This window comes from Pristis pectinata, chromosome 12, assembly GCF_009764475.1.
Source record: "Pristis pectinata isolate sPriPec2 chromosome 12, sPriPec2.1.pri, whole genome shotgun sequence".
Taxonomy (NCBI): Eukaryota; Metazoa; Chordata; class Chondrichthyes; order Rhinopristiformes; family Pristidae; genus Pristis; species Pristis pectinata.
Window position 1 is genome coordinate 40404671 of NC_067416.1, and position 18306 is coordinate 40422976.

At 43.0% G+C, this 18306-nt stretch overlaps 1 protein-coding gene across 1 annotated transcript in view; it reads right to left on the minus strand.

Moving 5' to 3' along the window:
* LOC127576942 (catenin alpha-3-like) overlaps positions 1 to 18306 on the minus strand; it is a 1199293-nt gene that overhangs the window by 47473 nt on the left and 1133514 nt on the right. The window contains exon 14 of the mRNA XM_052027768.1: positions 16569 to 16750. Within this exon, the coding sequence (XP_051883728.1) occupies positions 16569 to 16750 (182 nt within the window). The remainder of the gene's footprint in view (positions 1 to 16568; positions 16751 to 18306) is intronic.

An 18306-nucleotide genomic window follows, 5' to 3' on the forward strand; every position in this document is an offset into this window, starting at 1 on the left:
GCGTCTGCTGCTTGCAGGCGTCACCAGTGATGTGAATGGATCAAAAACTCCTGGACTGAGCAGCTTCTACTGTGTACCTCATGGGTTGGCCTGAAGGCACCCTTGGCATGGTGCCCAGAGGTACAGCTAATGTGGTAGGAACAGTAATACCATTAAAGATTGATGCCTCGGGTGGAAGATGCACCAAGTGATTTTGTGGAAATTTGAAGGTGCCTTGCTGTCCAACTGAGGTTAAAGAATTTACACACAGATTTTTTCCTGCATTTATCAATTTACACAGGTTCCATACAACACTGCAACAGGACCGTAACAAGGAAATCAATGTATTAATTAGGAAATTAAATGAGCACGTAACAAAAGCAGTCTGGTTTTAATGCTGGATTTAAAATTGCTTACTGTGTAAAGGATCTTTTTCTGTGAGAATATGTCTAGGAACCAACAAGGGAAGAGGCCTAGATTTGGTGATGAGTAATGAGCCACATTTAGTTAACAGCCTAATGGTTCATGAACATTAATCTAACAGTGGCCATAATGTTATCAAGTTCAATGTAGTGTTCGAAAGGGAGAAACATGAAACAGCTGAAGTTCTGGATTTAGTTAAGGCTGACTTCAATGTGATGCCAACCGAGACGGTCCATGACAAACTGGATGAATAGTTATGTAAATTCTCAGCAGAGCAGTGGGAGTTGTTCATAAAAGAATTCACTCTGATGCGAGGTCATCTTATATTCCTAAGGGGAAGAGCAGTAGTTACTAAAAACAAATACCATGAATGATAAGGAGCAATGTAAAACAGAAAGACAAAGGGAAAAAGCATACAAAGAGGCAAAAACTAATGTTCAACTGACCCCTTAGAAACAAATAATGGTGTTTTCCAAATTAAAGTTGGGGAAGAAGAGAAAAAAATCATAGAGATACAAGAGACTGCAGATGCTGGAATGAGCAAAAAACAAGCTACTGGAGGAACTCAATGGGTCAGGCAGCATCTGTGGAGGGAAATGAACAGTCAACGTTTTGGGTCTAGACTCTTCATCTGGACTGAGGGAGTGAAAGAGGGTAGATTGCCAGTATAAAGAGGTGAGGGGAAGGGGTGGGGCAAGAGCTGGCAAGTGTTAGGTAGATCCAGGTGAGGAAGACTGATTGGTAGTGGAAGGCTGGAAATAGCGACAGAGGCTGGGCGGTGATGGGTGGAGGGGACAAAGGGCTGCAGATGACGGAGTCTGATAGGAAAGGAAGGTGGAGCACGGAACCAAGTAAGGGAGGTGGGGAGGGCAAATGGGAACAATGGGGAGAGGGGACCCAGTGTGTGGGTAATGGTCAGATGGAGTAGGTGGAGGAGAAGAAAAAAACTGGGTGCTGGGGGCGAGGTTGGGTGTGTGTAGGAGGACCTGGGTAGATCAGAAGGAGTGACAGAGGGGAAGCAGGTTACCTGACATTGGAGAATTCAGTGTTCATGCCGTTGGGTTCTAAACTACCCAGATGGAATATGAAGTTCTGTTCTTCTAATTTGTGTTTAGCCTCACCCTGGCAGTGGAGAAGGTGGAGGACAGACATGTCGGTGTGGGAGTGGGAAGGGGAGCTAAGACCTAGCAACCAGGAGCTCCAGAAGGCCATGGTGGATGGAATGCAGATGCTCGGCAAAGCGTTCGCCTGGTCCATGCTTGGTCTCACCAAAGTAGAGGGGGCGACATTGAGAGCACAGAATGCAAAAGACAAGGTTGGAGGAGGTGCGTGTGAATCTCTGCCTCATCTGGAAGGGCTACTTATGTCCCTGAGGGCTACTTGGGAACATAGTCTCAATGTTAGAGCCAGGCTTTTCAAATCTAAAAGTCAGGCACACTGAATGATGGAAATTTGGAAGCCTTTCCTCAAAGTATTAATGCTCAGTCAATTGTTAATTTTAATCAAGGATGGATGGATGTTTGAAAGCCAACATACTCAGAAATTTGGAGAAAATGCAGGTACGTAGAAATATGGAAAAATAAGAGCACGAGTGGGCCTTTCGGCACATCAAGCCTCCCATAATAATGGCTGATCCTCCATTCCTGCACCATTTTCCTGTCTCTCCCCATAACCTTGATGCCTTTTGTGTCTAGGAATCTAGTGATGGCAAAACTTTGAGTCTCGGGATTTTGGTGGTGCTGGACTGACAGATTTTCTGCACAAATGAATGTTATTCAATATTTATACATCAAAACATTTTTAATTCATTTCTTTTTTAGGTATTACACAGTGGTATGATAAAGTGAGTTTAAAAGAAACATGGGAAACAAAACCTGAGAGTTTAAAAGGAACGTGGGAATGGGGACCTGGTTAGTTTAAAAGGAGCAGGAATCAGGGCCCCAGTCAACTTAAAAGGGAGAGCAGGAAACATAAACAGATGAGACAGCTAACCGACCATTGGGACTTCTCTGAGTGAAGAAATTACTCCTCATCCCAGTCCTCATATCTTACTCCACATCCCGAGACTGTGATCCCTGTTTCTAGGCTCCCCAGCCAAAGAAAACATCCTTCCTGCATCCAGCCTTTCAAGCCCTGTCAGAATTGTGTATGTCTCGATGAGATGTCTTCTCATTCTTCCAAATTTTAGTGGATAATTGATTGAATCTCTCCTCAAGTGACATTTCTGCCTTCCCAGGAGTCACTCTGGTGCACCTTCGTTGGTCACTCTTTGTGGCCAGGAAATCACTTCTTGGGTAAGGTAACCAAAACTGCAGGTATTCTGAAGGTCGCTCTAATGAAGGTTCTTTAATCTGAAACATGAGCTGTTTCTCTTTTCACATTTGCCACCGAGCTTGCTGAGTGTTTCCAGGATTATGAGTTAAAAATACTCTTTTTTTGTATTTCCTAACAAAGTGGATAACAACAATTATACACATTACGCTGCATCTGCCATGTATTTGCCCACTCACTCAACTTGTCCAAATGGCCTCAAAGCCCCTTTGCATCCTCCTCACAACTCACAATGCCACCTAGTTTCATGTCAATGGAGTAAGATCATGTTTCAGATGGTGCAGAGGAGATGAGGGATGTCACAATGGTGCAGTTGGTAGGGTCACTGCTTTGAAGTGTCAGAGACCCGGATGGAGTTGTTCTCCCTGTGACCAGGTGGCTTTTGTCCAGGTGCTTCAGTTTCATAGAGTTATACAGAACAGAAACAGGCCCTTCGGCCCAACTCGTCCATGCCAACCAAGATGCCTACCTGAGTTAGTCCCATTTGTCTGCATTTGGCCCACATCCCTCTAAACCTTTTCTATCCATGAACCCATCCAAATGTCTTTTAAATGTTGTAACTGTACCTGCCTCTACCACTTCCTCTGTCAGCTTGTTGCATATACCCAACACCTACGGTGTGAATAAGTTCCCTGCAGGTCCCCTCTCAACTTAAACCTATGCTTTCTAGTTTTAGAATCCCCCACCCTGGAAAAAAGACTGTGACCATCAATCTTATCTCTGTCCCTCATGATTTTATAAACCTCTGGAAGGTCACCCCTCAGCCTCTTTCACTCCAGAGCAAACAGTCTCAGCCTTTCCAGTCTCTCCTCATAACTCAAGCCTCCTGTCCCGGCAACAACCTTGTGAATGTTTTCTGCAGCCTCTCCAGGTTAGTCACATCCTTCCTATAGTATGACAACAACCAGAACTGCACACAATATTTCAGGTGTGGTCTCACCAACATCTTGTACAGCTATAACATTATGTCCCAACTCTTGTACTCAGTGCCCTGTCCAATGAAGGCAAGTGTGCCATATGCCTTCTTCATCACCTCATTTGCCTGTGTTGCCACTTCCAGGGAACTATATACTTGTACCCCTCGGTCTTTCTGTTCTACAACACTCCTCAGGACTCTGTCATTCACTGTGTGTGTCCTGCCCTGGTTTAATTCCCCAAAATGCATTACATTGCACTTGTCCAAGTCAAATTCCATCCGCTGTTCCTTGGCCCACTTTCCCAGTTGATCTAGATCCTGTTGTAACCTTAGACAACCCTCTTCACTGTCCACCACACCACCAATAATGTCATCTATAAACTTACTGCCACCTGTATTCTCCTCCAAATTGTTAATATTTATGACAAACAACAGGGAACCCAGTGCCAATCCCTGCGGCATACCACTAGTCACAGGCTTCTAGTCTGAAAAACAACACTTCACTATCACCCTCTGTCTCCTTCCACCAAGCCAATTTTGTGCCCAATTGGCTAACTCACCCTAGATCCCATATGATCTCACCTTCCAGATCAGTCTACCATGCAGGACCTTGTCAAAAGCCTTGCTAAAGTCCATACAGACAACATCTACCACCTTGCCCTCGTCAATCCTCTTGGTCACCTCTTCAAAAAACTCATTCCTCCCATATCTCAAAACGTGCAGGTTGGGAAGCTAATTGCCCGAGGGTTCGTGAGTGGTAGAATCAGGAGACTTGTTGGAATGTGTGGAGGTTCAATGGGATTGGTGAAGGATTAGTGCAAATGGTTGGCACAGACTTGGTGGGCTGAAGGGCCGATTTCCGAGCTGTGTGACTCTATGAGATTTACACATATGTTGCCAGGGTTGGAAAATATTAACGATGTGGAAAGATTGGCTAGGTTAGGTTTATTTTCCTTAGAGAAGGAGCAGCTGAAGGGAGGCTTAATTGAAGAGTATAAAATTATCAAGGGCGTGGATCAATAATAGGAAAGACTAGGTCACTTGCCAGAATTATTAAAAACTGGGGGGAATAGATTTAAAATAATTGGCACACAGTATGATGAATCGCATAAATTTCCAACACATCAATGGCACAAATAATGTATAATTGCCGAGGAGGAAATTCAGGCTTGGAGATACTTCTCATGGAATCTCAGGGTATTGTGATGTATTAATTTGTATCCATATCCCACTAATCTCTATAAAAGTCATGAGGACTACAAAACTACTGTATAATCCATCGATTTAATAGAGGTTTAAATTTCATGAGTTTAGTGGATGAGCAAACAGCCACAGGATTAAAATCTCCACTAATATTTTTCAATCCCATTTAACATCTTATGACTAATGCTACTTCGAATTTCCAATGAGTAGAATTAAGAACACAGCACAACACGGAAAGGATGAGATTTTAGCGTGAAAATCTCAGCCTGCGATGGGAAACCTGGGTTCATTGTTAGAGTCTTTACTCCACAGTTGCAGGTAGTTCATCGTAGTGCATATCAGGAGGCAGGGAGAGTGGGAGGGGCAAAAGGAGAGAGGAGGCAAAAGGAGCGAGGAGGGAGGGTGAGAGGAGAGAAGGTGAGAGGAAGGTGGGAGGGAGGTAGGTGGCAGAGAAGGCAGTAGTTGTGGGGAAGCAGCAGTGGTGATTGGGTGGCAGTAGGTCTTGCCAGTAAAGAGGTGAGTGCGGTGAAAAGATGGAAGATTAGATAGAAGATTGGCTGATTGGCACAAGGTAACAAGTGGGAAAAAAGAGGGCCTTTTCTGGTTGGCTGCCGGTGACTAGTGGTGTTCTGCAGGGGTTGGTGTTGGGTCCGCTACTTTTCAAGTTATGTGTTGATGATCTGGATGACGGAATTGAGGGTTTGTGGCCAAGCTTGTAAATGATACAAAGATAGGTGGAGGGGCAGGTAGTGTTGAGGAAGCAGGGAGTCTGCAGAAGGACTTGGACAGGTTGGGAGAATGGGCAAAGAAGTGGCAGATGGAATACAGTGTGGGGAAGTGCACGGTCATGCACTTCGGAAGAAGGAATAAAGGCGTAAACTATTTTTTAAATGGGGAGAGGATTCAGAAATCAGAGGTGCAAAGGGACTTGGGAGTCTTAGTGCAGGATTCCCTAAAAGTTAACTTGCATGTTGAGTCGGTAGTAAGGAAGGCTTCGTGTAACGCTACTGCAGTGCCAGCAACCTGGGTTCATTTCCGCTGCTGTCTGTAAGAAGTTTGTATGTTCTCCCTGTGTGAGTTTCCTCCTACATTCCAAAAGACAGACAGGTTAGGAGCTGAGGGCATGCTATGTTGGCACCGGAAGCGTGGCGTGGCGACACTTGCGGGCTGCCCCCAACTCATTCCAGACTGTTGTTGGTTGTTAACGCAAAAAGACGCATTTCACTGTGTTTTGATCTACATCGACAGATAGATAGACAGACAGACAGACGGACAAATAAATAATAAATAACAGCAAGGATGTAATGCTGAGGTGTTAGTCAGACCACATTTGGAGTATTAGAATCATAGAGTCATAGAACAGTACAGCACGATAAAGGCCCTTCGGCCCACCATGTTGTGCCGACCTTCAAACCACTCCTAAGACTATCTAACCCCTTCCTCCCACATAACCTTCAATTTTAAATTCCTCCATATGCTTATCTAACAATCTCATGAACTTGACCGACGTATCAGCCTCCACCACCACCCCAGGCAGCACATTCCATGCACCAACCACTCTCTGGGTGAAAAACCTCCCTCTGACATCTCCCTTGAACTTCCCACCCATTACCTTAAAGCCATGCCCTCTTCTATTGAGCATTGGTGCCCTGGGAAAGAGGCGCTGGCTGTCCACTCTACCTATTCCTCTTAATATTTTGTATACCTCTATCATGTCCCCTCTCATCCTCCTTCTCTCCAATGAGTAAAGCCCTAGCTCCTTTAGTCTCTCCTCATAATCCATATTCTCTAATACAGGCAGCATCCTGGTAAATCTCCTCTGCACCCTTTCCAATGCCTCCACATCCTCCCTATAATGAGGCCACCAGAATTGAACACAGTACTCTAAGTGTGGTCTAATCAGAGTTTTGTAAAGCTGCATCATTACTTCGCAGCTCTTAAACTCGATCCCATGACTTATGAAAGCTAACATCCCATAAGCTTTCTTAACTACCCTATCCACCTATGAGGCAACTTTCAGTGATCTGTGGATATGAACCTCAGATCCCTCTGCTCCTCCACACTACCCAGAATCCTGCCATTAACCTGTACTCCGCCTTGGAGTTAGTCCTTCCAAAGTGTACCACCTCACGCTTCTCCGGATTGAACTCCATCTGCCACTTGTCAGCCCAGCTCTGCATCCTATCAATATCCCTCTGTAAGCTTCGACAGCCCTCCACACTATCCACAACATCACCGATCTTTGTGTCGTCTGCAAACTTGCTAACCCACCCTTCCACCCCCTCATCTAAGTTATTAATAAATATCATTAATACATGTGAGCAGTTTTGGGTCCTGTATCCAAGGAAGGATGTGCTGGCATTGGAGAGGATCCAGTTTACGAGAATGATCCTGGAGGTGAAAGGGTTAATGTACGAGGAGTGTTTGATGGCTCTGGGCCTGTACTTGCTGAGTTTTAAGGATGAGGGGGGATTTAATTGAAACCTACCCAATATTGAAAGGCCTGGATAGAGTGGACATGGAGAGGATGTTTCCAGTAGTGGGGGAGAGTCTAGGACCAGAGGGCACAGCCTCAGAATAGAAGGACGTCTCTTTAGAACTGAGATGAGGAGGAATTTCTTTAGCCAGAGGGTGGTGAATCTGTGGAATTCATTGCCACAGATGGCTGTGGAGGCCAAGTCACTGGGCATATTTAAAGCAGAGGTTGATAGGTAAGGGTGTCAAAGGTTACAGGGAGATGGCAGGAGAATGGGGTTGAGAGGGAAAAATAAATCAGCCATGATTGAATGGTGGAGCAGACGCTTATGGGCTGAATGGCCTAATTCTGCTCCTATGTCTTACAGGAGTTTCAGGAGTTATTCAGCACTCTTGTGCTGTCTCCTCTCCTCCTCCTGACTCAGTTTCTCCACAGCAGCCTGCTGCTGTTGCTTCCCTCACTCCTTAGTGAGGTGCAGTCTGAAGCTGCTGAAGTGTCACCGAACCTGATGTTGTGCCTTAGCAATGTAAATCCAGGATGACCCATTCAGCTGCAGCTAAATGTATAATGGAGGGCGGCAATGTGTTGTTCCTTAGGACTGGCTGTTTTGTGAACCTTGTCCATGAATTCGGACTGAATCAGCAGGGACTCATACTTCCTTCGCTGGCTGGATCCCAAATGTGCAGGGTATCGTCGACATTATGCACACCCTCCGATCACCCAGGAGTATTCACCAACCTCGAAGCTTTACACTCCGTCAACAGGCAGCCGGCATGCAAATGCTTACACAGCTTGTCGCCAGCTCCCATGAAGCTTCCACGGGGATCTAAAGCTCCACTCCCTCATCTCTTTGGGCTCGTAGGTTGACTCAAGAGGTGGTCAGTAGGAGGCAAAGCGTTTCCTATTCAAACATGGCTGCTGACAGCATGAGGCCCAATGATGCCCAAGTCTGCCACATGCTTGTACATTGCCTGTGGATGAATCCAAGGAGGACAAGGGAGTGGAAGAAGAGGAAGTTGAGAAGTTTGACTCAATGCTATGCTGCCTGGGATGCCAGGGCCTTTTTTTCTGGATGAGTGGTACAGGTACGCTACCTCTGACCACCTTATCCCCTGGACATCAGACATTTAATGCAGCTGTGACTTTCCAGTCACCTCACCTTCAATGATCAGAGACGTGGAGAAGCCAGTCATCTCCACAGCCTCTCCTCTGCAGTCTTCAGCTGCACAATACATACTGCGTCACCTCCACACCTCTCATTCTCCCTCCTGTTTTGTGTTCTTATTCCCTGAGATATGGGATAGAAAGAACAAGCATCATGATTGTGGGCACAATCTATCAGCTTGGGTCCATCCTCAATACTTGTTGCTGCTACAAAGACCTCCTACAAAACCCTAATCACGACAGTTTAGCAATATCATGACCATTTTGATCACTTTGTACTAAAATGGACTTTTTATTTTCTTCTAATTGTGTTCTTTCTTCTAAAATTTGTGTATAATTTATGTTTTTCTTATGAATGTGGCTTATATGATGCTCTTTGCCTATGATGCTGCTGCAAGTAAGTTTTTCATTGCATACATGTACTCGTGCATATGACAATAAACTTGACTTTGACTTTTGACTTTAATTTCCCATCATTTGGAACGCACCATCACAAATGCCTTAACGTTGAAAAGGTGAAGACAAATGTAAAATTATAATATGGCATGTGCATGGAATCTGGACACACCAACATTTCTAAACTTCTTTTGGCTTTTGTGCTGTAACCCTGCTTTAAAATCTAATACTGAGCTCAGATAACATTCTGTATAAATGCCTGGAGATAAAAAGCAGACAGTGTAAAGGATACTGTTCTTTGGGATATGGGTGCACACATCATTGAAAGTGGCAGGATAGGTTGAGAAAACAAGAAATAAGGCATACACGTTCTGGGCTTTGTCAATAGAGGCAAGGAACATCAATGTAGGGAAGTCATATATCACTGGTCTGGCCTCAGATGAAGTATTGTGTTCAATTCTGGTCACCTCGTTACAGGTGGGATGTGGAGGCACTGGAGACGATCCAAAGGAACTTTACAAGAAAGGTTCCAGGGATAAGAGACTAGAGTTACAATGACAAATTAGAGAGGCTGGGACTGTTTTCTTTGCAGAAGGAAAAACTGAGGTGAGATCTGATTGAAGCATAGAAAATAACAAGCGACCTAGACTTAGTGGTTAGTGAGAGGCTATGCCATTGATGGAGGGATTGAAACCTCGAGGTAACAGGTATGAAGCAAAGGGGAAAAGAATTGATAGTGATGAGGAAAGACTTTTTTACTTAGTGTGTGGTTGGAAGCTGTAAAGCACTGCCTGCAGATGTAGTGGAGGCAGGTTCCGTGTGATCTTCAAGAGGGAATTAGATTAATATATGGTGATGAAAAAATTACAAGGCCATGGAGAAGAGGCCAGGGGTTGGAACTATTGAGTTGCTCTGGTAAAAAGCTGGCACAGACTTGCTGGAGTGAATTGTCTTGTTCTGTGCTGTATTCATTCCATGATTCTATCCTATGATTCAATGGCAAAACTAACTGGAAAATGTGAGGAGCTGCAAAGATGTTTGGGTACTGAGACTTGATAGTAAAAGTGTCTGAAGGTATTAAATGTCTGGATAATGGAAAGGAGGCTACATAAATGTCTGGACCAGACAACAGGCCACAAAATGTCAGGAGCCAGACTGCAAGTTCCATAAATGTCTGAAGCCAGACCTCAGGCTGCATAAGCGTCTGGAGTCAGACAGCAGGTTGCACAGATGTCTGAACCAGGCAGCAGGCTGACTAAACATCTGGGGCAAGACAGCAGGCTACATCAATGTCTGGAGACAGACATCGGGCTACATAAACATGTGGAGACATAAAGCAGGCTGACTAAATGTCCGGAGACAGACAGCAGGCTGCATAGATGTCTGGAGACAGACAGCAGGCTGACTTAACCTCTGGGTTTAGGCAGCAGGCTGTCTAAATGTCTCCAGCCAGACAGCAGGCTGCATAGATGTCTGGAGACAGACAGCAGGCTCTGAAGAGTAATTTCTCTTTGTCTCGGTCCTTTGCACAGCTTATCATGTTGACACTGTGGTTTTGTCAGGACTTTGTTCAAGTTGGAGGGTGGGGTAATGAAGTGATGTAAATAAATGTTTTCACATTTTCGTTTCTAATTTAGACACCATATGTAGGATGATATAATACACTGCTGTAATTAACCTAATTGGCATATGCAATTAAATTAACTGGAAAGCAATCTTTCCCCAGGACCTGAACACTAAATGCCATCTTTACTCAACCTGCAGACATATTTGCTACAAATCAAGAGGAAAATTCAAGATTGCGATTTAGATACCTTTTAATGAAACAATTAAATTCATCCATAATTTATTGCAATGTTTCTCCTCACACATAAAGGATTTGTTTTTATTGCATCCCATGACAAGCCTGTACCTCTCACATTGTTACAAAACAGATCATTTAACTAAGTTATTGCTTCATGCATCACAGTCACTGGGATTAGTAAAGTGCCTCCAGGAATGGAAAAGGAGCTCATAACAGGAACCACCTGGGAGGACTGATATTTTGTTGTTATCTCCGCACTTGTATACCGACACTCTATCACTATTCCCACATGGGGGGCTATCAATACTGTCTTTCCATCATTACTCAAGAGTATCAATACTGTGTTACTATCTCCACAACAGTACCAACACTGTACCACCATCTCTATACTTTTAGATTAATAGTGTGCCACCATCTCCATACCTGAGTACCGATATAGTGTTATGGAAAAAGTCAATTCACAAACAAAATGCATCAACAAATTATTGCTGCCATGAAAGTAATCAGTGACAGATTTACTACCATGGCTCTAGTTGTCTCCAGATCCAGCCATTAAATATCAGGAGAGATGTTTCTATAATCTTAGATGACAATAAGATCCTGGGCCATCCATGACAACCAATACACTGTGACGTCATGTGTGCCCCACCAAGCCGGACAAAGCCTACAAACCTTTCCAGAACTATGTAGAGAGATGTCTGATGGCCCAGAGGATGTCAGTATTCAGTGGAAGGAAGTCTGGATGATCCATGAGGCCCCAAACAAACACTTAATTCAAGATCCCACACAAGAATTACCTGGTTTCTACTCGCACATGGTGCTATACATTGCACTTGATTATATTCAAATAAGACCTCTTTATAAAATTAAAGTATTACTTTCTGATGAAGTGGTATGTGGCAATGTGTCCATCATACAACTGACTGCTGTCCATTATCCATTTACATAGGGGTGACAACAATATGCATCACCAAATGCCATTGACTGGCTTTACAAATAGAACATTCAGTTATAATATGTTGCCAGTTGCTCGTTACCTTCTCTGTGGGTATAGAAGTTCCCATTCAGCTTTCATAGAAGATCAAGGTACTCTCCCCAGTGCTCTGGCCAACAATTATTCCTCGACTAACATCAATCACTGATCGTTATCACATTGCTCTCTATGGGACCTTGCTATACATGGATCAGCTGCTGCTTTTTTCCACCTTATAACAGTGACTACACTTGAACCTACTAGATGGAAGGTAAAGAGCTTTGGAGGTGTCCAACAGTTTTGAAAGGCGCTAGATCAGAAAGCTCATTAAAAATGGCCAAATAACATTTCCAGATAATTTGCAAAGTAAGATTTTTCTTTTGAGTCATAACAATTTAATGAATTCAGACAATCCACACAAACTGTACAAAGCAAAGGAGTTAGTATTACGGTCACTTCAGGTTTTGAACTAATATTGTCTTAATAAGCTGCCTGAAGGAGAACAGAGCTGTAATGCAAAATCACATTAATAATGTCATGATTGCCTCAGGGGTATAACATGCTGCACAGAACTTTAAGTATAACCAGTGTTAATTCCAACATGCACATATTTAAAGTGTGCATATTATTATCTATTGGAGCAGGGGAGGGGGAGAAACTGCCAAGTCTTGGCGAATCCTTTCTCTTCCATGCTGAAGGGATGCTGCAATGCATCTGAAAGAAAAGACATTTTCCCTCCACACTGGACATTTGGAATGACTTAAAGAGCAGGGCATTTAGACCAGTGGGTTAGGAGAGTCAGTGTGCATGCTCACTGCAGGGACAGGCCACACATCAGTTTTGTGTTGGAGAGCTCACAAGGTCTATAGTAAGAAGACATGACACTAGGAAAACTGAAGCAGTCCATGAAGAAATACTTTGCACCTAGTCTGACAACACATGAGGAATTTCAAGGGGCACAGGGGAATCCACCTCTCACTCACACAGAGGGAGGGGCAAAACTATTCCAGCTGAGAAGTGCCAGCCAGCTTTAACCACCTCGCATTCAATGACTGATGGATCAGGTTCCTGCTTCCTTTGAGGCAAGGTTGAGGTAGAGGTCTTTGTGCCCACAGTGGAGTCCCAGGTTGCCCCAATCAAAGCGCTGCTGACTACCACCAGCGGCGGATGCTGTTCTGCTGGGGCAGGCAGAAGTCACCCAGGGCTGTTTGTGGTGTACCAAAAGGCAATGAAGCAGATTGCTGTCATGTGCAAATTGATTGCTTGTGGTGCCAGGGGTCTGGAGTCTGTGTAAGGCAGGCCACTGCAGAGACATATTTGGCTGGATGCCCGGTCCCAGGAGAGTGTATAGAAAGAGAACAGTTCCCTTGTACAATGAGATGGACTATGACCTATGACATTGACCTCATGATCTACCTTGTTGTGACCTTGCACCTTAGTGCACTGCACTTTCTCTGTAGCTGTGACACTTTACACTGTACTGTTTTTTGTTACCTGTACTACATCAATGCACTCTGTACTAACTTGAAGTAACTGCACTGTGTAATGAATTGACCTGCAAGATCGGTTTGTAAGACAAGTTTTTCACTGTACCTCGGTACAAGTGACAATAATAAACCAATACCAATACCAATAGAAGGGTCAGTAAACCATGTCAGAGAGCTTTCGCTAAGTTTAGACATAAGGGTGATAAGTTCATATCACAATACAGTTAGTAAATTTTCTTTTACATAATGGTCTCTGATTTATGAAAATTGCAACCTAACAACTGAAATGAAATGCACAGATGGGAAGATTGGAACCTAGGTGATAAAATAGTCTTTATCTGTGTAACTTTTATTGGTATTGATATTGGTTTATTATTGTCAGATGTACTGAGATACAGTGAAAGCTTTTGTTAGTGTGCCATCCAGGCAGATTATGCCATACATAAGTACATCGAGTTAGAAAAAAGGAAAACAGAATGAAGAATATAGTGTTGCAGTTACAGAGAAAATGCATTGTAGGTAAACAAATAAAGTGCATGGGCCATGACGAGGTAGATTGGGAGATCTTTTACATGTAGTATGTGCATCAGAGTGGACACATTGTGAAAGTCACTATTTTGCTCTAAGTATCTAAATGCAGCAAGTCTTCAGTAAAGAGACAGAAAGCGGGCATGGGTGAAGTGATGCATAAAAAGCTGCAGGAACTCAGTGGGTGCCTATGGAGGGAAATGGACAGTCGACATTTACAGTCGAGACCCTTCATCAGGACTCTGTTGAGAGATGAATGTAAATGAACAATGTCAGGGAGCTGTAACATTGACAGTCACTCACAACACCTGTTTTCTAAATGAATGGATTGCCTTCCTGCCCTTTCCAATTTCAGAGGTGGATTCCTTAGTAGCCCTCAGAGGAAGTATAAAGCACACACTGTAGAGCTTTCCCTTGAACCTCAACAGTCAACAATGCTTCCTTGGAAAATCAGATGCGATCAGCAATCCAGTGGGGATCTGGAGAGGAAGGCATTCTGAAGGCGAGGTCATCAGCAACAACTAGCACAGAGAGTTGAAACAATTAGATAGGCAGGACTATTCACTCACTCTCACTATGTGGTATGGGTATTGGTTTATTATTGTCACTTGTACCAAGGTACAGTGAAAAACTTGTCTTGCATACAGTTCGTATAGATCAATTCACTACACAGTGCATTGTGGTAGTAGAGGGTAAAACCGTCTTCCCAGTTAAAGTTCAAATGTTAATTTCTATCACAGAGATGAAATCACAAAGAGATCCCACAAAAGGGAGTTACAACAGTTTAGCAGGAGTACCCAGGCTTTCCTTGTTGATCTCCTCTTTGGACCTTTAACATATGATTACCAATGACAGGAAGTGATGCATTGGGAAAGTAGACTCCAAAATGCCTGATGGTTTTCAGTGCCCTGTGTCTACTCGATCTCCATTCCTTGTACCGGAGATGTTCAAGGTTTTTGGGACCTGATTTTCATACCAAAGTGTTTTGCAGCAGCATTGATTTGCCCCAAGGTCAGGATGAGCATAAACTCTCATACTTCCTGCAATCAGAGACTCCACTAGACAATGCTGCTCTCCTATTGGCAATGCAGCTGGAGAGCATGGAGACACAAGAGACTGCAGTGCTGGAATCTGGAGCAATACACAAAATACTGGATTAAATCAGTGGGTCAGGCAGCACCTATGGAGGGAAATGGACAGTTGACTTTTTGGGCCGAGTCCCTTCATCTGGACAAATGATCAGGGACATGGATCAGATAGAGAGGAGTGGAAGTGACACAGCACATACTGTGCAGCTGAAAACTGCAGAGGGGAGGCCATGGGGATGACTGGCTTCTCCACGTCCCTGATCATTGGTTCAGATGAAGGGTCTCAACCCGAAATGTCGACTGTCCATTTCCCTCCATAGATGCTGCCTGAGCCGCTCAGTTCCTCCAGTATTTTGTGTGTTGCTCCAGCTGCAGAACTTGTTGGAGTTGAGTTGAGCAAGATGCAGAATTAAAACTTTCCTACCTTGACCAGAACTGAGTTATAGGTAAATGGATGGCAGGTGCTGAGATGTTAATCATTGTTTAGCTCTCCAAGTAACCTGAACCATTTTTTGGGTGCATGATTCCTCTGAGCATGCTGAGAAATCCTCAAGCATATGGCTGTTGATGAAAAAGCTATCTTTATCTTGTCTTTCAGAAAGTCAAAAACACTGGGAATGCTTAAGGCAGAGAATTTTTCTTAGCCTTAGGAAGTTATGCCTTTTCTATAGTTTGTCAGCTGTTCTTGTATCACCTGCTGGATGGACTTCTCTTTTAGCAGCAGTGGATAATTATAAGTGTAATTCTTTGAGTGTGAACAGTTCAGGACAATGGATGGATATGGATAGGTTCACTGAGTGGGTAAGTGGGCAGGTGGATACAATGTGGGAAAATGCGAGGTTCTCCACTTTGGAAGGAAGAATAAAAAAGAGCAAATTATTATTTAAATTGAGGGAAACTGCAAAATGTTGCCAGCTAGAGGGATCTGAGGCTTCTTGTCCATGAAACAAGAAATTAGCATACAGAAATAGCAAATAATTAGGAATGTCGGCTATTATTATAAAGCTTTATGGAATTAAAAGCAGGGCAGTTTTGATGCAAATTTATGGGGCATTGATGAGACTGCATCTAGATTACTGCATACAGTTTTTGTTTTCCATATTTAAGAAAGGAAATGCTTGCATTGGAGCAGTGAATAAAATGTCCACCAGGGTGATTCTTGGGATGCAGGGCTGATGGATAAAGAAAGGGTTGGGCTAATGACTCATTGGAGTCTAAAAGAATGAGAGGTAATCTTATTGAAACCTGTAAAATTTTGAGGGGTTTGGAAGGGTGGATGCTTCCTTCATGAGGGTAACGGGGGCCAGAGTTTAAGAATAAGGTGCTGCCCATTTCAAACAGAGGTGAAGAGGAAGTTTTTTCTCTCAGAGGGTGCTGAATCTTTGGAATACTATCTCAGAGAGGAGTGGAGGACATCATTGAATATATTCAGGGTGGACATCAACATTTACTTAAATTACAAGGGAGTCAAGGGGCACGGGAAGAGAGTGGAAAATTGATGGTGAGACTAAGATTGGATCAACCATGATCTCAGTAAATGGCAGAGTGGCCTACCCCTGTTCCTTTTTCTTTGATGTTTTTCTGTTAAAATCTTTAATTTTTAATTCAATTTATTTATTAAAATTATTTTATTTTCATTATATGGTTATTTAAAATATAATTAAAAAAATTATAAAGATAAAATGAAATAAAATTAATTTATTAAAATTAAATTTAAAAGAATGTAAAATTCTGTTGAAATCCTCCTGCTCTTGTTAGCTTGTTGTCTGTGTATGGCGTGCTTAAGGGGACTTGAATTACCTGGTGAAATCAGTCATCTCCATCATGATCATGCACATCTTCTTGGCAAGTACAATGATGTCATTGCTGGTCTCATCCCAAATCTCAATCTCTGCATCCAGCCTGCTCTTAACCTTCTTGAAATCTGCAACCTGTTCAGCAATCTTAGCCTTCTCCTCTTCTGGTAGCTCAGTCATTTTAGTCTGAAACACAACACCAAGCAAAGTATAACTTAGAGTGGCCTTTTATCCGTGATGATTTTCGCACTTCACTATCACCATATCTATACAAGTATTGTTGAGGACAATTTCTGACATTTCAACAGTGATTGTAGAGCACCTTGGAAAGTTCTGAGCTTTTGAAAAGCATTAAAGTACCATAATACTTAAACCGATCTTTGCCCTTAGTCATTTTTACTGTTGCCATTCTTTAACTTTTCTTGGTTTGTTTTGTTGGACTCTTGCCAAGAAATTGAAAGGCAACTGTTCAGGTGTGTTGAACTGTCAGTTTATACTGGGCCAACAAATGTTAGTGGTAGGGAGGCCTGAAGGAGATGCAGCTATGTGCATTGTGTCATGGTGACTTACTTGAGGTGTGTTCTGAAAGCTGAACTGGGACATCCTCAGTAATGGGGAAACAGACCTCACAAGCTCTGTGAAAGTCTACGTCAGCAGGTATGCATGTGTGGACAGAAATCTTGGAAGAGGCATTTTGGGGGCCTTTGTGCATCAGCACATCAGACACATGAAGCAAACTGAGGATGGTGAGTAATTTAAAAAATCCCCAATATTTAATTCCATTTTATATTTTATGCAGTCTGGTGGGGAGGGACAGGGTTGGTGTTCGGGGTGGATGACCATCTGGAGCATTAGCTCTGTTTTTAGAACAATTTAGCACAGGAACAGGCCCTTCAACCCATGATGTTTCTCTCTCTCTCTCGCTCTCTCTGAACGCTGCCTGGCCTGTTGAGTGTTTCCAGCACTTTCTGCTTTTGTTTCATATTTCCAGCCTCTGTAAATTGTTTTGCTGTTAAATCTCTGGCTGGTTTTGTTGTATCTCAGTCCTTCTCTATCCTGACCTGCTGGGATCTCCCAATATTCTCCATTATTTTAGACTTCTGCAACTGCTGTGGTCTGTATCTCATAGTTCTACCATGTTTTTGTTGGTTTCTTTCTCTCCTCTTCTCCCTCAATTTACACTTTATCTCTACAGATTAATTGCCACCAACAAGCCTTCAGCACCAATCTGTGATATCCATTCTCTTGTGGTCTCCATCCATCACAGAACTTTACTTTCTTCACCCATCCCTCCCTCAGTTCTGACCACAGGTCACCAACTTGCAACATTAACAGTTTGTCCCTCCGTGAATACTGCCCAACTTGCTGAGTATTGCCTGGATTTTCTGTTTTTATTTCAGATTTTCAGCATCTGCATTTTGTTTTTGCTTTTTGAATCCTCTTAAATTAACGTGTTAATTATATACAAAATATCCACACTTGAAAACATAATTATTGACATTATGACTATTTAACAACTAATCAAGTTTAAACTGAAGAGTTTATCATAATAGTAATCCACTATTATTCTAACCAGTTCAAGAGAAATAAACTAATGAATTATTTACTGTTTAGTCTTTGGGAAAAATGGCTCATTAGAAGATTAAGCGCATCTTGTACAGGTGCCTTCCCACTCTCAAAACAAATGTGAAAATGTTTCTCTGTGAGACAGAAATCAACATGAAAGAATCATTTATTTTTTC